Here is a 22,565-nt window from a genome sequence, read left to right on the forward strand (position 1 = left end):
TCATTCTCACGGGTGTATGAGTACAGACGGCTTGGAGATCTTCAGCATTATTTATGGGTGAACTTTGTGGCAGGACAAATTATTATTGATGATGGACTAGATTGTGTGGTCTGCATGGTCTGAATGAGAGAGAGAGAGAGAGAGAGAGAGAGAGAGAGAGAGAGAGAGAGAGAGAGAGAGAGAGAAAGAGAGAGAGAGAGAGAATTTTTTATTTAATGTACAGGTAAACTAAATTCAAAATATAATAAATCTTTTTTTATTGCAAAATGCTCTTACATGGGTGAGTGAGTGGGTATGCATGAGTATGATGGAGGGAATGTTTATATATATGCACCTCCAACCAAACCCTTAGTGCAGGAGTGCCTTACATGTGTGTAGGCATGACTGCCTTATCCCTTACTGGGAAGCTGCATACACAGAACCACAAGACCTTTCATTATTCATTAGCAGGAGAGAATCAAAGCATATCCCTGGAAAATACACCTTCTAACTTTCCCAAATAGTGCCAGATAAGCATAGTATATTAATGGCTTCTTGCATTATCTAGATTTGCTCTTATTTATGAGTATGTCCCAGCAGCTGATTGACTTCAACCTTGTCAGCAGAACTGTCATGCAAACATCTTTCTTTCTGGATAACTTAATTTGACATCAGTGGACAACAGTTAAACGCATAAAAAATCATATTTCTAAGTAGATTTATTGCCAGTTTATATCATTAGTAATAGTGCAGTACTCTTTCAACTTACTGTAAAATCTTTATTGAAAGAAAAGTGTCATGACTCAACAAAAGAAACTTCTGCATGCATGTTTTGGCTGAGTATCTTTGCATGAGGGAACACTGAGGAATATAAACTGCAACTCCTTAACATTGACACAACCAAGTGAAAACCAGTGACAGTTGTGTTACTGGTGGCAGCGATGGCGACAGTGATGGTAATGATTGTGACATTTTGGAAGATGAGAATTAAAATACTAGACATGTTTGACTCGGGCCAGTGCCACGTAGCTCTTCTTGGAGGTGTTATCATGCCAGCCAAGGGGTCCTCGCTCACAGTCGGCACACACCAAGTACTTTGTGGTGCCGACAGTGTGTGAGAAGCCAATGTTGTCAAAGGTGAACATGTCATCCACCACCCACCACTCGCCCAGCTGTTGGAGGGACGGAGATCAGTCTTCCTATCCCTTTCAGAGCATCATGTACTAGTGGTAATTTGTTGGTAGAGAATATTATAGTTGTGAGGATGGCCAGAAAATTTAGTGATACTGAAGAATACTAATGTTACCCATGAGTAAAATTATATGGTAGTAGATTTATGTGTAGTCTTCCTATCCCTTTCAGAACCTCTTGTGCATAAGTAATTGTGGGCAAGGAATATGAGGGTTGAGAGAAAGTTAAGTGATAACAGAGAATAATAATATTATCTGTGAGTAGAATTATATGCAGGTAATTGATTTATACACATTATAGAAAAGATGTAATAAAATCAAGTAAGAACATCAGAATCTGAGATGTTACATGATGGGATAAATCATAGGGAATAATAATTAAGTTATCAAATATAAATAAAATGGTAATTTTCATAGTTGTTCCATTTGCCTTTTGGTAAGCTCTCTTGGTGACGAAGCATTTTATACAAAGCAATTGAAAAATATTGAAATTGTTATGATTATGATGGTTTTCTCACAGCTTGCTTGTTTTATCTCATAATGAAACATTTTTGTGTACACAATAATGGCATCACCCTATCAGACAAAATGGAATGGTCCTCACATCCTCAGTGATGGGAGACTGCTGCTCCTTGGGCTGGGTGGGGGTAGGCAGAGGGTGGGCCTGACTCAGGAGGGTAGCAGACTGAGGTGACAGGATTTGGGAGTCACAGTGAGGACATTTCACTACAGACTTGTTCTGACCCTCACTTACTACACTGCTTGTGTCCAACATCCTGCAAAGAAATGCACTACATACTTTGGAATGTCACACAATATATGATCTTATTACAAGAAATCTTTTGTTATGTGTGTCATGTTCTGTTTTGGAGTGTCATATGTAGGCAGGTCAGAAAATCACCAGGGATTGAAGCCCTGGCAGGTTGTCTGAGGTAAATGCAAGTCCAGCACTTTACTAATCAGGCCAAGATGATCATTACTAATGTCTGGATGATGTTGTATTCATCTTGATTGTCCTGTTACTACACAAGTTAGGATGTTATTTTTTATCTTCAGTGATTAGTTCTCAATTGTGCACTGTTTATTTACCATTACCAGTCTTATGATGTGGTAAGGACAATCTGCTTTCATCATGCAAGGAACATTTCTTGATCCTGTTCCAGTCATGTCAAAGTTCCTTAACTTACATTTGCAAGCTACCTGCTTTCTATCAAGAGCTAAAGTTAAAAGCTTCAGTGTGGAAAGTGACTGGATAGCCTGCACCTCTCACTGTATATATGTATACATATACATACACATGTATGTTTGAGCTATTTCTACATCAGCTTCAAATATATACTAGTTCCAGTTTTCAAATATATTAAAGATTAAATGGTGGTGATTCATGTTCCCTCTGCAATACTTGTTTTGTGGTTTGAGGAACAAAAGACATAATATGACAGACAAGTGATATATTTCTAGGCATACAAATACAACTTCCCCAACCTTTACCTTCACCTCCAGTAAAAAGTCCAGCACCTAATTATCAATTTGGATTTCTCACAATTTTACTAATCATGTCTAGTCATGGTTGACAAGGTGACTGAAAGAGTCAAGTTCATTCATCTCTTTTGAAATGTACACAAAAATGGTGCATTATCAGCAACACTTTTAAGCATTCTACAAAATTAATAATAGACCACTCTATTAAATGTATTTTTTATCACTAACTGGTCAACCTTTCAACTACTCCTAGGAACCTTAAACATAAATTGTACATCTTAATAAAGTGAGCAGTTTTGGAAAGACAGCCAGTATATAAATGCACTACATGTGAAGACAGTGTAAGCATTGCCATAAAATCTATTATTTCCATGTAATACTTATACATCAGAACAGCACATCACTATTTTCAAGTTATTGCACTTTTGTGAGTTCTTTTATGGGAAGAGGTACTGTACATATGTCTGTCCCTTCTATCTTCCCGTCTCCATTTCTTGTCCTTGTTCCTGAAGTCATTCCTATGCCTGTCTTCACTTGATCCATGCCTGTCTTGCCTGTCGTGGCTTCGTGACGTCCCTACATCCTTGCCATATGGCTTTTCTGACAGCCTCGGGGGATGAATCACAATAGGCTTCTTCCAAGGACGATCACGACAGCCAAACCGGAGTTGTCCAGCTTCCTTTCGGCCTCCCCAGCCGCCCCCTAACCTCCTAGGGACCCACCCCTTCAAACGATGACCAGCTTCCCAGTCTACAAGCACTGGACAGCCATTAATCAGGAGGTCTGTGGACTCTCTCATAGCATATTCAGCATCCCTCTCCTTGCGGTACTCAACAAAGCAGTAGCCTTTGCTGTACCCAGTCACAATGTCCCTTATGAGGCAGATCTTTTCAACAACACCAAATGCAGAGAATTTGTGATGTAGTTGCTCCTCATCAACATTGTGTGGAAGCCGCCCAACAAACAGTGTGTGACTGGGCTTAGTATCCACTTCTGGCGGAACATAGTGAGCATTCATGGCACGCCACACAGCACGGTCATGAGGCTCTGTGTCTGTGCCGTCAATACTGCCAGCCTTCAGTGGGTCATAGTGATCTCGGGCAACTGGACGCCAGTCACTCATCATGGACAAAGCTTAAGACTTTGCTTCTAAATAAATAATTGACATTCGAGTGGATGCTATTCCAACACTGTTATTATCTTGCTGGATTACTGTATCTGATACATATAAACTGCCTGAGTATATCCTACACACGCAGCATCAAACTTGTAACATTCTTACATCCTAAAAGAGAAGTAACGTTCCTCCACTCTGGCTTGCAAGACCTGTAATGGTGAAAGTAATTTAGGAAACATTACAGCATACATAGCTACACATAATGAATAAATATTACCTACATGTTATGTAATGTAACCCCCTGCACATGTACAACTGATAGATGACATAGATAACAATTAGCACATTGCTGTGAGTGCTGGGTCAATAGCCTTACCACCTTGTGTGTTGTGGCCAGATGTACAGGAAGAACTGTGTGAGACTGGGGTCTTCATTAAAGTCCAATTCAAGTGTTAAAAAGTTTATAGGTTTAAAAAAAACTGAAGTGCTGATACACTGCAGAATCACACATCCCTTCAAGTGCCTGTATGATGTATGGGGAAAACTATGCCCCAGTTATAATAAAGTTTTCCTCATCTGATCCTCACAACACACTCTGACATACATATATCACAAATACTGGTACATACATATCAGGACACTAATCCTCCCATTTTTATCAATATTGTGCAAATAGAGAAGAATAGGTGGATAATGTTGAAATAATATTATCATTTTCATGTCGAGGCTAGATTAGGTTGGATTTAAATTCATTCAGTTAATTAATGTCACTGCTCAACGTTTCTTTGAGCAGATCACGATTTAAAAAGGTATTATATTTTGCCCAGAAATGTAGTGTCTGGAAATTAGTAGGCTAAAAATATTTCCATAATTCTTAAATATTTAATCTAAAGATCCTATAATTCATCCCGCACGTCATACTCTCCTCAATAATCAGCAAGGAATTAAATAAAAGTATCTGGCAAGACTAAGATACGAACTTCTTATCAACACAAAGCAAATGAACAAAGCAAATGAGTGTGAGAACGGAGAATATGCGAAAAATATACAACTAATCCAACACTCCTCTACTCTTCACACTACATGTCGTATTCTCTTCAATAATCAGTAAGGAATAAAACAAAAGTACCTGGCAAGACTATGATATGGAAGGAGGGGTGTCGGGTCATTAACTCGTTTCTCTTCTTTCTTCTCCTCCTCCTCCTCAGCAGTGATGGAGGCAAGGAGCACCTGAATCCATGAAGCTTTCCCGATTCCCTTTAATACGTAAAAGGCACCTGTGTTTTGCTACTGAAGCTTTGGGGGAACTGAGGGAACTCGGTAGTCAGTCGCCGCACAGACTCGTCATGGTTGTAAACAAGGTCCCAGCTGTTTAATTATTTATTGTTATTTTCGTTTTTTTAGTAGTAATCTTACTCTTTCCTTAGTTTGTATTAATTATTCTTATCTTATTCCCCACGTGTGATAGGTGAAAATCTCGTATTTGTTGTTATAATATTATTTTTTTATTATTATCATTATTTTAACTGTACAATTAAAGTGATCATTTTTATAAAAGTAGAATAATTATATTATTATTTTTTTTATCACTGATCTCTAAATTGGACACATCAAAAAGAAAAAGAAACCTAAGGCGGTTCTCAGCAGCTAGCCTTTTCACACGGGCGACTCGCTGATGCGATTCGGTAGCTCGTTTTGACCCATGCATAAGTGTTTTCGTCGCACAACTAAACAAGAAAAAGCATAATAAAACAAATGTGGATAAAAAAATACAAATTATCATCAACAACTAAATAAACAAAACAAGCAAGAAGAAAAAAGCAGGGAGCCGAAATAAAGGCATAGGGATCATAAAAGGTGTTGGGCGGGAGTCATCCCACCAAGAAGGTAAACAACATCTTAGAAGCCATCCACGCGCACAATCTTGAAAAACCACAGCGGTAAAGGACATGTACATTGAATAACAGAACAAGAAGAAAGCTATAAGGAGGAGTTTGTAAGGTACAGAATTATAGAGTATGTTTGTATTTAGCCTATAAAGCCTGCCGAGTAAAAAAAAATAAAAAATCATCTATTGGTCGTTATGGATTTGAATATGTTCGTAGACTGACTGGTCACAACCTCATCTAGCGGTATATTTCAGGCATTGACCACTCTTGCATTGAAGGATTTATTTATGAATTCTTATCTACTCTGGTATTGTTCGTTGTATAGGCTGCCCTAATACAAACCACGGCTAGACAGAGAAAGTTGTGGATCTCGGCACGTACTGATGGCTCCGTTCATCTGCTTCCTTTATGGAGTATAGGAATGCATGGTTACTGTGACACAGCTTGCCTTAGTGGTGGTAGAGAGATTAGGGAGCGTTAAAACTTATAAGGGTGCCTCTTCCCTGAGTATCAGCCTCTAGTTTGTCATACCAGTATTTTTACGTAATGAGGCAGGGACCGGTCACAACACCCAGGAAGATTGTTCTATATTTTGATGGCTCTAGCATAAAAAAAAAAAAGTAGATATGTATTAAGATTCTTGTCTGATTCAAGTTAGGGGACGCAATTACATTGGAGTGTAAATAAATGGGGTAAATTTATATAAATGCACTTGTCTAGGATCTTCAAAATGAAACTACATTTTCTGGCAGATTTTTATGTGCTTTGAATCTAGTAACTGTTTGTGCCGCAATTCGCTTTTTTTTTTTCTTATAAATCCCCCTGCACACACACAAACATGCAGAAATTCATAATAAAAAAAAAATCAACTAGGCCTCACCTACTCAGTAAATTTGATAAAAATTGATATCTCAGAACAAACAATTTGTGGCGGTAAAGATACACACTACAGTGCTACATGTGATCCAAGTACTTCACTGAGAACAAAGTTTTTTTCTAGCTACGAGATAGGTGCACTTGTATAATGATACCACGAATGGAGAATGTAGACACACAGGGTCTTCTCTTCTTACTACAACCATATATTAATATATCAGTATCATCAGTGAGAAAAAGTTCTAGAAATTCCTTTTAATCTATACTTTTAGCAAGATCAGTCAGGAAGGCCAGAAGTGAAGAAGGAAGGCTTAGTGTGCTGCTGGAGGGATGAGCTTTCGGAATCAGTCCACTCCATCAAGACGATTTCTTTCCGGCCACAGTCCCTTGATGCAGGTAAAAAGCTGCATTACTTGGTCGGTTATAAGGAGGTCATGTTATATGAGCATCTGATATACGAAAAACTGATAATATGAGATGAATAAGTTATTGACTGTTTTCTTTATACAAGTGCAAAAATCCAAAATCTGAGATGTGTAAAACTGTAAAGTTAAAAATGTGCATCTTCCTGCACTCTCCTGCTAACTCAGGTAGGCTATACAGTGATGTATGATGAGTGAGATATGTCAGCTTCCTGCCCCAATGCATCAGTTACGCATTGATGAGTGTTATGAATGGTTTATATGTTTAATTAATATGAAATCATGTTCTTTGTATGTTGTTTTCTCATTCAGGTTGCTTTATTGACAGTTCCGTAATAAAGACACGTTTGTTGTTTTTGGTAACATATATTTTAGATTTGGTATTGTACTTTTTAGCTTGAAAAGTTGTTTGATGAGGGTCACAGCCTAACCCATTTTTTATAGTAGTGTGTTTCATTATACAAGAATTCACTGTACTGTACAAACATTTCAAATGGAATCTAAATGCTCATATCATTGGGACCTCCCTGTATAGTGATAGTATTGTTAAGAAATTTATTTACGCTGAGGTTGTAAAGATCAAACCATTCATATCTCATGCGGTATAATCTTCATACTCAGACTCATACAGAATTATACTGGCAACCCATTATAAAAATATGTGCTGGTGTGACAAATAATATATTGTTGTTGTTCCAGATATCAATTAACAAAGTACAAAAAAACATCAAACAGAAAAACTGTGAAAATAAACTTGACAGTGATATTGCTAATTGCAAGACTGGAGATAGTGATGCTAAAGAAAACATTGAAGACTGCAAAGTACCTGAAGAAACTACTACATCAAATGAAGTGAGTGAAGAATTGTGTAAAAAGGAACAAAAGAAAAAGATTGACATAAAGCAGTCAAGGAAAATTAGATCAACACCAGTCACGGCAGAATGTATTGATAGAATGTTAAATGAGGAGTTTGATGATGAAATTAGTGAGGATGAAGAAAATACAGAAATTACTCATTCTGAAGTAGACAAAAAGTTGACGAAAAGGAAGATGAAAAACAGGTCTTTTTCCTCTAGTGACAGTGATACCAATGAAATAAGAAAGAGACCCAGAATTGAACATCTGAAAGAATCTGATGAACAAAAACATCAACAGTCTAATCATTCTCAAGCTAAAAGGAAAATGCATTCTTTAGAATTGACCTCTGACAGTGATGCTGAATCCCCAGCAAAAAAAACTACTCAAGTCACAAACAAAAAAAGAGGAAATAGAAGTGATTCTGACAGTGATTTTAAACCGGCAGCAAACAAAATGAAAAGGAGGAATGCTTCTCAAGCTGGGAAGAAAGAGAAAGTGGAGGAAAGTGATCCAGATAGTGATTCCAAACCAGAGAAGGAAAAGAAAGAAGAAAAGAAAGGGACTCAATTTAAGAAAAGGCAACTACCTCAAGATTCTGATAGTGATGATGAACCTCTAGTAAAGAAAGTAAGTCAGATCAAGAAAACAGATTCAGATACAAATGGTTCTGATGTCCATAAGAAAAAGAAGATAACTCAAGTGAAAAATAAGGCCGAGAAAAGCAGTCCAGGAGATTCCAAGAGTGATTCCAAACCATTGTCAAATAAAATGAAACAGAAAAGAAAGAATGAATCCTATGAAAGTGATTCTGATTATGATCCTCAGCTCCATCAGAACTCAAAAGTTAGTAACAAAAAATCAGAAAAGAGCAATTCTGACAGTGATGATGAACCTCTTGCAAAGATAGCAAGTCAAAGTAAGAAAGTGGAATCAAATAGTGGGGATGCTGACTGGATTTCTAAACTCCAAGGAAAGAAAATCTCTGGGAATAAAAGGAGTAAGGAATCAGAAGGTAGTGATTCTGGCAGTGATGTTGACAAACCTCAAGCAAGGAAAAGAAAACAAGCTAAAAAGAGCAATTCCAAAGTCAGCAACAAACATAGCCCAGCCAAAAAATCAGCAGTTAAAAAGAAGGAAAAAGGATCAGATGAAAGTGACTCAGACAGTGACAGTAAACCACTTTTAGCAAAGACAAAAAAAAGGAAGGAAAAAGAACCAAAGGAAAGTGACTCAGATGGTGACAGCAAAGTCACCAAACGGCTTTCAGCAAAAAAATCTCCAGTTAAGAAGAGACAAGAATCAGATGAAAGTGACTCGGACAGTGACATTAAACTACTTTCAGCAAAGACTCAAAAAAAGAAGAAAGAATCAGATGAAAGTGACTTGGACAGTGAGAGTAAAGACAGCAGAACCCGGTCACCCAATAAAGGCAGCAGAGCCCTTTCATCCAAAAAGTCTCCCATGAAAAAGAAGAAAGAATCAAGTGAAAGTGACTCAGACAGTGACACTAAACCACTTTCAGTAAAGACTCGACAACAGAAGAAAGAATCAGATGAAAGTGACTTGGACAGTGAGAGTAAAGACAGCAGAGCCCTTTCACCCAAAAAGTCTCCCATGAAAAAGAAGAAAGAATCAAGTGAAAGTGACTCAGACAGTGACACTAAACCACTTTCAGCAAAGACTCGACAACAGAAGAAAGAATCAGATGAAAGTGACTTGGATAGTGAGAGTGAAGACAGCAGAGCCCTTTCACCCAAAAAGTCTCCCATGAAAAAGAAGAAAGAATCAAGTGAAAGTGACTCAGACAGTGACACTAAACCACTTTCAGCAAAGACTCGACAACAGAAAAAAAAATCAGATGAAAGTGACTGGGACAGTGAGAGTAAAGACAGCAGAGCCCTTTCACCCAAAAAGTCTCCCATGAAAAAGAAGGAAAAAGGATCAGATGAAAGTGACTCAGACAGTGACAGTAAACCACTTTCAGCAAAGACAAAAAAAAGGAAGGAAAAAGAACCAAAGGAAAGTGACTCAGACGGTGACAGCAAAGTCACCAAACGTCTTTCAGCAAAAAAATCTCCAGCTAAGAAGAAACAAGAATCAGATGAAAGTGACTCAGACAGTGACAGTAAACCACTTTTAGCAAAGACTCAAAAACGGAAGAAGAAAAAAACAAGGGAAAGTGACTTAGATGGTGACAGGAAAGTCATCAAACGTCTTTCAGCAAAAAAATCTCCTGTTAAGAAGAAACAAGAATCTGATGAAAGTGACTCAGACAGTGACATTAAACTACTTTCAGCAAAGACTGAACAAAAGAATCCCCAGGACTCAGATGAAAGTGACTTGGACAGTGACAATAAAGACAGCAGAGTGCCTTCACCCAAAAAGACACCCAGTAAAGGCAGCAGAGCCCTTTCATCCAAAAAGTTTCCAATAAAAAAGAAGAAAGAATCAAGTGAAAGTGACTCAGACAGTGACACTAAACCACTTTCAGCAAAAACTCGACAACAGAAGAAAGAATCAGATGAAAGTGACTTGGATAGTGAGAGTGAAGACAGCAGAGCCCTTTCACCCAAAAAGTCTCCCATGAAAAAGAAGAAAGAATCAAGTGAAAGTGACTCAGACAGTGACACTAAACCACTTTCAGCAAAGACTCGACAACAGAAGAAAAAATCAGATGAAAGTGACTGGGACAGTGAGAGTAAAGACAGCAGAGCCCTTTCACCCAAAAAGTCTCCCATGAAAAAGAAGGAAGAATCAAGTGAAAGTGACTCAGACAGTGACACTAAACCACTTTCAGCAAAGACAAAAAAAAGGAAGGAAAAAGAACCAAAGGAAAGTGACTCAGACGGTGACAGCAAAGTCACCAAACGTCTTTCAGCAAAAAAATCTCCAGCTAAGAAGAAACAAGAATCAGATGAAAGTGACTCAGACAGTGACAGTAAACCACTTTTAGCAAAGACTCAAAAACGGAAGAAGAAAAAAACAAGGGAAAGTGACTTAGATGGTGACAGGAAAGTCACCAAACGTCTTTCAGCAAAAAAATCTCCTCTTAAGAAGAAACAAGAATCTGATGAAAGTGACTCAGACAGTGACATTAAACTACTTTCAGCAAAGACTGAACAAAAGAATCCCCAGGACTCAGATGAAAGTGACTTGGACAGTGACAATAAAGACAGCAGAGCGCCTTCACCCAAAAAGACACCCAATAAAGGCAGCAGAGCCCTTTCATCCAAAAAGTCTCCCATAAAAAAGAAGAAAGAATCAAGTGAAAGTGACTCAGACAGTGACACTAAACCACTTTCAGCAAAGACTCGACAACAGAAGAAAGAATCAGATGAAAGTGACTTGGATAGTGAGAGTGAAGACAGCAGAGCCCTTTCACCCAAAAAGTCTCCCATGAAAAAGAAGAAAGAATCAAGTGAAAGTGACTCAGACAGTGACACTAAACCACTTTCAGCAAAGACTCGACAACAGAAGAAACAAGAACCAGATGAAAGTGATTCAGACAGTGATTCAGAGCCCCTTGCAAAGAAGAAAGCAAGAACAAAGTTAAGCAGCAATAAAGGTAATCCCTCGGCAAAGAAGGCATCACATTCTCAGCCAAAGAAGGATTCAGAGAGTAACATCAGTTCAGATACAGACTCAGAATCACAGGAAGAGGAAAAGGTTATTAAGAGCACCAAGAAAAAGGCAGGGAAAGACAGTGGTGATGGAAAACAAAAAGTAGCCCCGTCAAAGTCCAAATCATCATCAGTCAAGAACAAAAAGGAAGGAAATACTAGTTCAGGCATCGACACTTCCCTCAGCTCTGATAATGAAGAGATCTTGAGTGAATCCAGCAGCATGGCACAGGAAGGAAGGAAGAAAACATCCACATCAACAAAGAGTGGCAAGGAGAAGGTATAGTGAAGTTTGGCTTTGGTTTTTCATGACTTATTGTTCAATACTTTGAAATGGAGAAGTCTTTAAGTATCCCAGTGAAAATTTTCTGAAGTCTTTTTATATTGATAGTCTGTTTTTAGGGGAATTTCTTCTTATTGTTACTATTCCTCTTCTTCTTCTTCTTCTTCTTCTTCTTCTTCTTCTTCTTCTTCTTCTTCTTCTTCTTCTTCTTCTTCTTCTTCTTTTCCTTGTTGTTGTTGTTGTTGTTGTTGTTGTTGTTGTTGTTGTTGTTCTTGTTCTTGTTCTTCATGCTTAACTGGCTGATGTTTGTCTCACCATAAGTTTCAGGGAAAAAATTGTATTCCTATGGAGAACCTCATTGCTGCAAACTAGAGGTATATGTGCTAATTCCTTCTCCTTTCATCTGCCTAAGGATCCACTTGCCACACTGAAGAAGTACCTGGTGCTCATGGGTCTGAGATACTGGTGGTTAGACTCTGCACTGAAAAGGTGTTCGAGCATCAAGAGTAAGAAGGCTCGTCTGCTGGAAATGATGGAGGAAAATGGTCTGAAAGGTAAGCTCTGATGTGTATGTGGGGTGCAGTTTTATAGCGGACCTTGTTAAATATAGTTTTAAAAGTGGAGATCGTTAAGTATTTTTCTATAACTTTAAAACAGCAAGAGTCTTTGATGATAGAAAATTGACTGAGCCTATTATGGGCATATTCATTATGGATATGGTTTACCTTATGTTTACAAATTTAAAGTGAATGGAGAACAAAGGTTGGTTCTTCTGCCATGGAATTCACTTAATTAGACTCCACTAAACTGTGATATCCATTGAAACTTTATTTTATTTCAGGGAGGCCCACCATTGCAAAGTGTAAGAAAGCAAGGGCCAGGCGAGAGCAGAAACAAGAACTTGAGGATCTGGACATGAACAACATCATCACTGGATCTGGTAAATGTTTATATTTTATGGAGCCTTTTGCTCTGTGGTACTCTTAGGTCATCAGGCAAAGAAATGTTCTTAAAGCTTGATGTAGGAACAGTAGCTGAGATAAGACTTAGTGTTTAATGTCTGCAGGGGGATAGTATCTTGGGCAGTGGCGGCTTGTATACATGCACTGCAGAACTGCAGTATCCCCCATTTCCACTTGATATTATTGATAACATTCAATGTAATGAGTACTTTTTTCTTTAATTCTTTCTTTATAATTGTATATTATATAATCCTTAACTTAATGTCAGTACCCATCCCCTAGTATATGAAAAAAAATACAAAAATCCTTGTACAAAACTGCACTTCACAGTTCCAGCGACACGGTTTTTAACTGTTGTGCACATACTCACATGTCCGAGATAGGAAGCTGCACGCTAGGGAGAGAGAGCACTGTGGCTCACGCAGTGCTGACCCTGGTGTGCTGGTGGAAGTAGTGTTTCTTTTTGGATTTTTTTTTTTTTTTTTTTTTTTTTCTCTCTCTCTCAAATGAATGGGTCAAGGTTGAGCTATAACAATTTAGGCTATTAGTAAGTGAAAAATGTTTGATTTTATTCTGTTTAGGATTTTATCAAGTTTATATATAAATTTTCTTTTTATATGTTTGTTTCCTTTTACACAATATTAAAACAATGGCTAAAAATTTTCTGAAGCAGCAGAGCCACCACTGATCTTGGGTACTATTTAACAGGAGTATTCCATCTGTTTTGTCTCCCTACAACAGGACGAGGGCGACGCAATGCCTACAGTCTGTATGCCAGGCATGAGGAGGTGCCCAAGGAAACCCTCCAGTCACCAGCAAAACCCTCCAGGGTGAAGCCTATCTCAGAGTCTGATTCAGAGTCTAGTGCAGATTCTGGTTCAGACTGAGCTAGTAGTGGAAAACCTGTCTCTTTATATTTAAAACCAGAGAAAATATTGATGTTTTCATGTTTAGAATTGATAGTTTTTACTATAATTAAGGCAAGTTTTGTATACATATTATTTTTTTATGTGATTTTGCAAGTGAATTTATCATGAAACTAGTGGCACAGTCTTAATAGTTTTATAAAATAGTGATGTTTAGTTACATCTGTCTATTTTTGCCTGTCCCTAGCACTGATGATCACTGCAGAAGTCCTTTGCCACTATCCTCAGATTTCGCCCTTACATACTTGAGTTCACTCACCCTTAGAATTTATGAAATAGTTCACTATTTTGTGTTGAGTGAATGCAGTGGATGCGAAAGGAGGAGGTTAAACTGGACATAATTCTGGAATATCTGAGAGAGGAGAGATATGGAAGGTTGAAGGAGAAGGAGTGTGCAAGACTACAGTATGGACAGGGACAACTAGGGACTTCTGTTATGGTTACACATTTGAGGAAGTTAAAGGAATAGGCATCACAGTAGATGACATTAGACAGATTTCCCTTTTACTGTTGAGTTTTAGTTATTACAGCCATACTGATAGTGTAATGACTACATTTTTGATTTGTTAACATAGACATACAGTTATTTCACATGATGTTAATATTGATGCAAATTACCATTCTTGTGAATTTGAAGCTATTGTGTGTGTGTGTGTGTGTGTGTGTGTGTGTGTGTGTGTGTGTGTGTGTGTGTGTGTGTGTGTGTGTGTGTGTGTGTGTGTGTGTATATATAATTGTAATTTACAGGGCCTTCTGAGCTACACTCGCCTCCATATGTACACATGTCCAGTTTTTCCATAAAGTTGTGCACTCATTTCTGATATTACATCCTCTCTTGGCTTTTTCCATACTTCTCTATCTCTCTGTGGGAAAGTATGTTTCTATATGTTATTCAAGCATCTTCCTTTCCCTAGTTTTTTTTTTGCTGTGACCTTGTGTTTCTGGTATTTTCTACTCTTAGCAGCAGTTTCTCACTATCAATTTCTTCCACTCCGTTCCACAATTTTTATATCAGTATTAAATCTCACCTTTCTCTTCTTTGTTCCAGTGTTGGTTAGTTAATTCTTTCAGTTCTGGAGCCATCTTCTTTGCTATCCTTGGTTACCTTTTTCTCTCTCTCTCTCTCTCTCTCTCTCTCTCTCTCTCTCTCTCTCTCTCTCTCTCTCTCTCTCTCTCTCTCTCTCTCTCTCTCTCTCTCTCTCTCTCTCTCTCTCTCTCTCTCTCTCTCTCTCCTTGTGGGCAGACCACACTGATTCAGTATATTCCAGGTTTGGTCTAATCATAGTGGTAATTATCTTTCTCATCATATCTTTATCCATGTAGTGGAATGTTGTTCTAGTATTTCTCACCATTCTATATGTATCTGAATATCTTTTCTAGATGCTTCTCCAACTGTTGACTATCCTGTATTATTGCTCCCACATCTTTCTCATCTTGTACTTTTATTATTTCTTTATTTTCCATTTTATATGTCCATTTTGGTTTCTTTCCACTTTTTTTCCTATTTCCAGTAAATGACATTTTTTTTCATGTTAAATTCCATCTCCTATTTCTTACTCCAGTCCCAGATTTTTTTCAAATCCTCTTGTAGAATTTTAGTCTTTGTTGTTTCTCATGTCTGCAATTTTGTATCATCTGCAAGCTCGTGTAACTCTTTACTCATTCAGGCATAGTATGTGTGTGTGTGTGTGTGTGTGTGTGTGTGTGTGTGTGTGTGTGTGTGTGTGTGTGTGTGTCATTTCTTTTAGACTCGACTATAAATGTATACTATTTAGTTTTCTCTGTTCTAAGTCTCTCCGTCACATTTTGTACAGGGTGATGACAAAAGTAAAATTTCAGTACAAAAATAAATCTTTATTTGTTAAACATCTGACAATCCTTAGTTTACTTTTGCACCCTTTTTTCTTCAAACTTAATTTTTGAATGATAAATCTTGTAAATTCAAAATAAGGTATTTGAGAGTATGTAGTGACTTTCTAAACATACTATATAGAGTCTGAGCTTTGCTCATTTTATTTTGGCTCTGTATCTATATTAATCTTCTTTAGCTTATAGCTGCTTATATATATATATATATATATATATATATATATATATATATATATATATATATATATATATATATATATATATATATATATATATATATATCCTAAATAGCAAAAAGAATTAAGCTTTCCATATTAAAAGGAAAAAAATGGCAATATTCTCAAATACAATTCATTCTTTTTACTATTTAGGCCTCTGTTATTTCCTGACACTGTTACTCTTCCGTCATCCCCTTACATCCATGAATTCAGCAATAGTGAACTTCAACTATCCTTGGAATGGTGAAAAGTTCAGATTTTCTAAAAAAAAAATACAAATAAGCAAAATTTCTATTTGAATTGCAAATGTATTTAATTATGTAATTCTCACCAGGAAGTTTGGCCACCATTCTCTACCTATTTTACATTTTTCAACCAAATGAAGGTCTCTTCACCTAAGAGGCATGAACACAAAGAGCTCTAGTGTGTGTGTTTATCATTAACGTGATTGGTTCATGTTAGATTCAATTATACTTTCTTTTCAACATAAAGAATTTCAAGCCCTTTTAAAGTACAAAATTTGTGAAAAGAATGATCATTTACATAAAATAATGAAGTTTGGCACAAGTATAATTTTTGTCAGGACCAAAAAGTTATTATAAAAATCTACTTCCTACTTAAGATGAACTTAAATGCATGAATGACTGACTATTCCATTACTGTGCTATTCTCTGCAAACAGGAATCGTTAAATGTTCCTGGTCCTGGGAGTGATGGAGCAACAGGACTGGTTTTGTCTCCTCCGGCAGCCATAAGAGGTTGGTTTGTTGTGATGAGGAAATTTGCACTCAAAAGAAGAGGGTACTTGACCTCAGGGTCCAGCAACATCACACGTATCTGATCAACAGAGAGGGATATTTATATAAGAAATAGACTCATTTGTTTCTCCCTCTATTCACTCTGTTCATTTGTTTGAATAAATTTAATTACTTTTCATATGAGCTGCTAAATATCAAGAAAAAACAACTCAATTAGAGCAATGGAACTTTGACAGGATATAGTTATGATGACTTTAGCAATCCATTTACCTCCTCATTCTTGACTAATGAGGCTGACTGCACACCAGTGGTCTGGGTATACACCACTTGCTTCTGTTCATTCAGAGAGGCCACTGTCACTCTGAAACACAGGTCATGTGCAAGTTAATTTTGTATTATTCAGAAATGAATTTTTATCAAATGTAAATCTATGCTTATCATATATCATCCAAGAATCAATGTCCAGGCTCTTTGATGAAATAAGTGGTAAGATGTTCTATGAATAATCACAGTTTGACACTAAAAAAACAAATGGGCATGCAGAATTATTAGTATTTATATAGTACAAAGAACAAGTCAACAGTGAGCAATGAGCACACCCAGTGTACCTGTACATAATGTAGCGTCTTGGAGGCTGAGCATTGTACTCTGATCTATGGTTTCGTTTAAGAGTTAAAACAGATCCATCATGAGTCATGACCAAATCCAGTCCAAAGTTGAATCCAGTCCACCTCCAGATATGCTGTCCAGAGTTAGCCAACACTCTGCCACATCGTGTGCAGGACTTATCAAACTCCTCTTCTGGAATTTCACTTGGGCTGTTGGTGTTATGGAAACGATGAGCAATATGAAATAAAGCATAGTAAAAGATATATAGAAACAATAATAATCATATAATCAGTTAGTACATTGGAGAAAGGTTATCATGGGATGAAAAGCACATACACTGAATCTACTCATTTACTTGCATTGTCTTTTAACATACTGCTTACCCTCTATCTTTTCCTTGATCAATTCTCAGCATGTTATACCATTGGTGCATGCTGGCTGGAGTGAGCCAAGAAGGAGGTAGGATACGGTCAGAGTAGAGCATCTCCACATCCAAGTGATGATAGATGAGGTACACAATACGCAGAGCTGTAAATACCATGCTGAACTCTCTTCCTTCTGCCTCCAAGAACCAACCAGATTCTGAAAATTACAAAAACAAATGCAGTAAACCTTATAATAGTGTACACCCAGGATGCAAGAAAATTTATTGACATGCACATCCTGACCACCATAGTTTCTGCCTGACATCACTTCTCAGACACATGTAAGATAAGGTGAAGAATAAGAATAATAGATACAAATCTCACCAGTTCTGTTCCTAAAAAACTTGTGAGCCTCCAAAAATGCCACTTCATGTGAACCTTCCCAGGATGGATTTAGCTTCAGGAACACCCATGCCTGTCAAAGAGCCGCCATTAGTATTGGGTACACAACTAGGTGTTTCATGATGTGCTTTATCTAAACAACAGAAAGTGAGCTTCAATACTTACTTTCCAGTTACTCTCATAACATTCAAACCCTAATTCCTGCTTATAGGTGAAAATTTTTTTTATGAACTTTTAATGTGATGCAAATTTACCATTAAATGCAATTGATGGTAAATCTTATAAGAATAAAGCTGCATACCTTGAGCATTACATAAATGCTAAATTCTGTTTGCATGACATAAAGATGTGCTGAAGAAAGCAACTCGTACATCAAGTCTGAAGGAATGTGGCGCAGAGTGCTTGGGTGCTCAGTCACCTGTAAGCAAACAACTTTATTATAATAACTTATTGTGGACTCCACTTGTGATGATACACAGACAAGTGATAGCCAGATTTAGAGAAACAAAAACCATTAGTATCAGTATCTGCACATGAAATAGCTGCAGTGTGGGTTGCAAGAGCATGTCTTCCTTCCATATACATATACATATCAGTGAGAAAAATACTTGTCAAGATTGTAATCTGGTAAGAATATACCTGAGTGAGCAGGTTGTGTAGTAGCCACTGCTTGCATGCTTTCTCCACCTCCACCACACCATACCTTCGTGCAGCCTCATGGTACTGCAGCACTGTCTGGGATGTGGAGCACAAGCATAAGATGAAAAATTGTGATAAAGAGGAAGCTTATCTAAAATTGTCCAACTGACCAAAGTTTGGTTATCTAACACAGTATTGTAATGGGTACCTGTAAATTGATGGTTTCCAGCATGATGCCAGTGCACTGCTCAATGAGTGGGTCCATTTGCAGCAGAAGGGCAGTGGCCAGCAAAGGAATGACCTGGGCTGCCTCAACCTCAATGTCATCCTTGTAAAACTGACCCAAAGCCAAGTGAAGGGCTGCAATAAAATCCACACAAGAGTTTTGCTATTGTGGAATTCACACACCTATATCTATTTAACTATATGAGAAGACCAGTGTATATAATATTTTATAAGAGTATGTGTTTTGTCACAATAAATTTCTGACAATGAGATAACAGAAGTGTTGATAACTTAATATGTACCGTCAATATTAATGTTGTCATCAAGAATTTCAATGTTGATTTGGGACTGATTTGTCTCAGACCAGTTGCCTGAGAACATGCTGCTGAAGTATGGACTCTGGAAAAAGATAATCATATTCAAATCTCCCAATAATAAGGAGTGAAGCTTTATATAGAGGTTTATAAACAAATGACTCATGATCCTCTATGATTCCCATGACATACTATCCTGTGTTACTCTAATTACTAAGCAAGTTCTCTATAATGATCCAACTACACTGCAAGTATGGCAGCACAGTTCTGTATTTGCCACCATGACCACTCACCTGGCAAAGGTAAACCTTGTGGAGATGCCACTCTGTACCCAATGCCACTACAGTGACATCAGAGGCTCGACCTTCCTCAAACAAGGTCTTATAAATATATTTGGAAGTGGAGTTAAACTTTCGCCTGTGAAATAAATAATAACTTGGTATAACTTAACTCTATATACATACATACATATCAGCTAGACTGATCTACAGTAAAAGTAAATAAAAAGGACAGATTACAATGCTGTTAATCTCTTCTCAAAGCATTTAAAACACTTTTTAACTTGTTATTTAGCCATGTACAGGAACAGAGGCTCTAATTCTATTTACCCAGCACCAACCCTAAATGGATGACTGCATTGCCAATTCAGACCATCTGCTGACTGAGCCTGCTATGAACTTTCATAGTGGAAAGCCTTAGAATTTTTGTCGTAAGAGATAAAATATTAATTCCCATCTTAGTTTTCTTCCTTTTTTTTTCAAGTAAATGATGCCAATCACTCACTTCTTTGGTGTGTGCAGCACTGAATGCAGGTCCAGTAAATCCTCATCCTCTCCCAGCACTTCTTCCACCTTCCGCTTGCTGCCCCCTGACCCAACACTCTGGGAGCCCCACACACTGGCTAGCAGGTTACCCATGATGATTTATGCTGTAGGTAATGCAGAAGATTATACAGGAGAGAGGGATGATATGTTCAGTATTACATTTCAACAGAGAACTTAAGTTAATTGACTAGTCTCAAACTAAACTCAAACTGAAGAACCGTGTGTTTGTGCCCACTTCCACAGACTCCCTCACCTGTCATTGCTTCTCTACCAAGTGGCTTCCTTCACTGAACACAACTGAAACTGATGGAATTATATAACAAAGCCCATCAGTGCCATGCTCACACACTGATCAGAATCACATATCGCACTGAGCATCTGCTGGTGTGCCTGAGAGTTTTGGCAGCGTTGAGTGCCAGATTTAAGACCCACAGCCTCCCTTGGTCACAAATTCCTACTTCGGCTTCCCCTGCCAACCCCCTAATTTCCTTTGCCCTTTGTCCCTATGCCCCTAGTGTGATGTCCAACCAGTTTAAGATGCTTTCACGTATTATTTTAACTAAATGCTCATGCCAATGAGGTAAAATGAGCTTCTTTTGAGAAGCGGAGGACCGAATCTGCAAGTTTTTGTTTACAAGCTAACGCACAGAAAATGCGTCACAAGGATCTGTAGCATAATATAACTCTGTTTTGGTAAATAGATTGTATTAGGTTAAGCTGTTTGGTCTTTAAGTAATAGTTCATTTAAAAGAAAATCAATAATATGTAGGAAAGAGTGGAAATGAACGCTTCCTTCAGAGCTAGTAGCCAAAAATAGCTGGCTCTAGTGACAGGATTCAAGAGGGGGCGTTCCCGCGAGTATTTGAAGGGAGGACTTAGGTTATAAAAAACGCGCTTCATATCTAACGGTCTATTTGTTTCTATATCTATATCTATCTCTTTATATGTTTGTCTGTCTGTCTGTCTGTCTGTCTATCTTTCTATCTATCTATGTGCATGTCAACCTGTACACAAATCTATCTCTATCTCTATGTCAAACTTGGGAGGACGGACCCATCTATATAGCTTTCTACTTACCTACCCATCTATCTGCCTGTCTATCTATCTATCTATTTATCTATCCGTGCATACCTATCTACATACAAATCTCTATGTCTTTTTTTGGAGGGCGAGGCGGCGGACCGTCCAATTGACATTACGAAAACTTTAGATTTTTTTTATTGTTTCTAGGCTATTTCTTCTGTCCACTTGATCTCAGAGTTGATAAAGATTCAGACAAGCGGTACACAGTTTTAGTTACATGATGCTTACTGGCATCAGAAAAGAAAAGACATCCTTCGAAGCCTTTATTAGATTTGTGTTGCTGGTGCGGCAGAGAGAGAGAAAAGAAAGAGAGGGAAAAAGGGTGGGGGGATGGAATCAGTCAGGCTTATGGTATCGATATAAGGAAGAAGAACAAGAACTAGAAAGAAAGAAAAGAAAAAGAAACAAGAAAATAGCACAAATCTTATTTATTTATTTTTTTTTCGAGAAAATTTGTTGGCTAAGATCACATCTAAAATAAACGACTTTAAAACTATCCAGACTAACTACATGAATCACGTACTCACATCAGCTCCTTCACAATCAGGAAAAAAAACAGGCACACGATTTACAAGGTGACCGTATACGAAGAAAGGTCGCAGGGAAGTGCTGAAGTGTTCCTCTTACTCTTCCCATGTCCTCTATGCCCCTCTGTCCACAACATGCTAGATCCTGTATGACCCTTTTCCCATCGAGGGGCGTCCCTACCCTAGGCACCTCGCTATAGCATCCCAGCCCCCGGTACAGCACCCGTGGACGAGGGGAGGGCAAAGGGAGGGAAGGGGAGTGACGTTATTCATGCTCTCGCAGAGGTTATCATGATTTAGCCTGTCTCTGTCCCACGTGCATGCAGTCATAATAAATAATGCTTACCTATGAAAACTAAGGAATCGTTTCAGGAAGAAAGATTTGTTTCATTAGCTATACTGAGTGATAATAAGAGATGTGAATACGAATAAGGATGGCTTGAAGGTACTACATGCATACATTGATGGTGAGAAGTCCTGTAACATTTGAATTCACACAGCGTTTAACATTTTCCCTCAATCTGAATAAGTCCACTGATCTGCTTAGAATTTATCATATGTCAGATTTTGTAAGGAGACTTAACATTTAAGAGAACTAGGGAAAAAAGGAGTCTATTACTATTCTTTACATAAGATAGACGAGGTGGATGATCAAGTGGAAAGTGAAACATTTTTACATTTCAGTTAGGAGTGATATAAAATACATAAATTAAAATGAAGAAGAGACGAGTGAACTGACAACGCATTGTGTATAATAAGGCGTGTGTGAGATGATGACAGGATATTAAGTGTCTGGTCAGAATAAAAGACATTTCTAGCTTCAAACTGACAGGATAAATATTCATGAGTATTGACAACATAGATGGCATAAAAATAAACCATACATAACGTTTGTAAAAATATCAAAAAAAGACATGGAAAGACATCATGAAAGGGAAAATGAGTGCTATGCAAAGAATAAAAAAAAAAATCTGAAACACCAGATAACATGACCAATCACTTCTCTTTTCTTTACAGTGCAAGTCAATGGAACTATCCCAGACCTTGAGTGTTAATGAGACGCCATAACCCATGACATATGATGAACAATTCAAAATTATAGGCCAGACTGATTGATTTCACCACTGAT

The 22,565-nt window shown here is 37.7% G+C and overlaps 3 protein-coding genes across 7 annotated transcripts; 1 reads left to right on the forward strand and 2 right to left on the reverse strand.

The window, feature by feature from the left end:
• Positions 1-240: 240 nt before the first annotated feature.
• Positions 241-5,145, reverse strand: LOC135109267 (guanine nucleotide exchange factor MSS4 homolog). Of its 3 annotated transcripts, none has more exons than XM_064020549.1 (3): positions 4,898-5,137; positions 1,774-1,960; positions 241-1,151 (listed from the first exon to the last, which is right to left on the reverse strand). In XM_064020549.1, the coding sequence occupies exons 2-3, from the start codon at positions 1,942-1,944 to the stop codon at positions 975-977; spliced, it is 348 nt and encodes a 115-aa protein (XP_063876619.1). In that variant the 5' UTR covers positions 1,945-1,960; positions 4,898-5,137; the 3' UTR covers positions 241-974. The 3 variants fall into 3 exon arrangements, with proteins under 3 accessions (XP_063876619.1, XP_063876618.1, XP_063876617.1); XM_064020548.1 differs by having other exon boundaries at positions 1,774-1,945; positions 4,898-5,135; XM_064020547.1 differs by lacking the exons at positions 241-1,151; positions 1,774-1,960 and adding an exon at positions 2,607-3,977 and having other exon boundaries at positions 4,898-5,145.
• Positions 5,146-5,454: 309 nt separating this feature from the next.
• Positions 5,455-15,480, forward strand: LOC135109265 (nucleolar protein dao-5-like). 2 transcript variants are annotated; one of them, XM_064020541.1, is made up of 6 exons: positions 5,455-5,769; positions 6,806-6,929; positions 7,655-11,713; positions 12,129-12,270; positions 12,558-12,656; positions 13,420-15,480. In XM_064020541.1, exons 2-6 carry the CDS (start codon positions 6,864-6,866, stop codon positions 13,563-13,565), a joined length of 4,512 nt encoding a protein of 1,503 aa, XP_063876611.1. In that variant the 5' UTR covers positions 5,455-5,769; positions 6,806-6,863; the 3' UTR covers positions 13,566-15,480. The 2 variants fall into 2 exon arrangements, with proteins under 2 accessions (XP_063876611.1, XP_063876612.1); XM_064020542.1 differs by lacking the exon at positions 6,806-6,929 and having other exon boundaries at positions 5,456-5,769.
• Positions 14,825-21,574, reverse strand: LOC135109266 (protein germ cell-less-like). Of its 2 annotated transcripts, none has more exons than XM_064020544.1 (12): positions 21,437-21,574; positions 19,786-19,930; positions 19,296-19,419; positions 18,991-19,087; positions 18,672-18,823; positions 18,464-18,559; positions 18,126-18,242; positions 17,807-17,897; positions 17,441-17,639; positions 17,057-17,266; positions 16,719-16,809; positions 14,825-16,527 (listed from the first exon to the last, which is right to left on the reverse strand). In XM_064020544.1, the coding sequence occupies exons 2-12, from the start codon at positions 19,917-19,919 to the stop codon at positions 16,348-16,350; spliced, it is 1,491 nt and encodes a 496-aa protein (XP_063876614.1). In that variant the 5' UTR covers positions 19,920-19,930; positions 21,437-21,574; the 3' UTR covers positions 14,825-16,347. The 2 variants fall into 2 exon arrangements, with proteins under 2 accessions (XP_063876614.1, XP_063876613.1); XM_064020543.1 differs by lacking the exon at positions 21,437-21,574 and adding an exon at positions 20,080-20,438.
• Between the last annotated feature and the right edge of the window lie 991 nt (positions 21,575-22,565).

The sequence above is a fragment of the Scylla paramamosain genome, chromosome 18 (assembly GCF_035594125.1).
Source record: "Scylla paramamosain isolate STU-SP2022 chromosome 18, ASM3559412v1, whole genome shotgun sequence".
Taxonomy (NCBI): Eukaryota; Metazoa; Arthropoda; class Malacostraca; order Decapoda; family Portunidae; genus Scylla; species Scylla paramamosain.

Bases quoted from the DNA above. Each gene is read 5' to 3' on its own strand.
- LOC135109267 (XM_064020547.1), bottom strand. From the start codon at position 3,777: ATGATGAGTGACTGGCGTCCAGTTGCCCGAGATCACTATGACCCACTG.
- LOC135109265 (XM_064020541.1), top strand. From the start codon at position 6,864: ATGAGCTTTCGGAATCAGTCCACTCCATCAAGACGATTTCTTTCCGGC. The intron at 11,714-12,128 runs GTATAGTGAAGT...CATCTGCCTAAG, and splicing joins CAAAGAGTGGCAAGGAGAAG to GATCCACTTGCCACACTGAA. The intron at 12,657-13,419 runs GTAAATGTTTAT...TCCCTACAACAG, and splicing joins CAACATCATCACTGGATCTG to GACGAGGGCGACGCAATGCC.
- LOC135109266 (XM_064020544.1), bottom strand. From the start codon at position 19,919: ATGGGTAACCTGCTAGCCAGTGTGTGGGGCTCCCAGAGTGTTGGGTCA. The intron at 18,243-18,463 runs GTATATTCTTAC...GTTTGCTTACAG, and splicing joins TACACAACCTGCTCACTCAG to GTGACTGAGCACCCAAGCAC. The intron at 16,528-16,718 runs GTAAATGGATTG...TCTGTTGATCAG, and splicing joins CATTAGTCAAGAATGAGGAG to ATACGTGTGATGTTGCTGGA.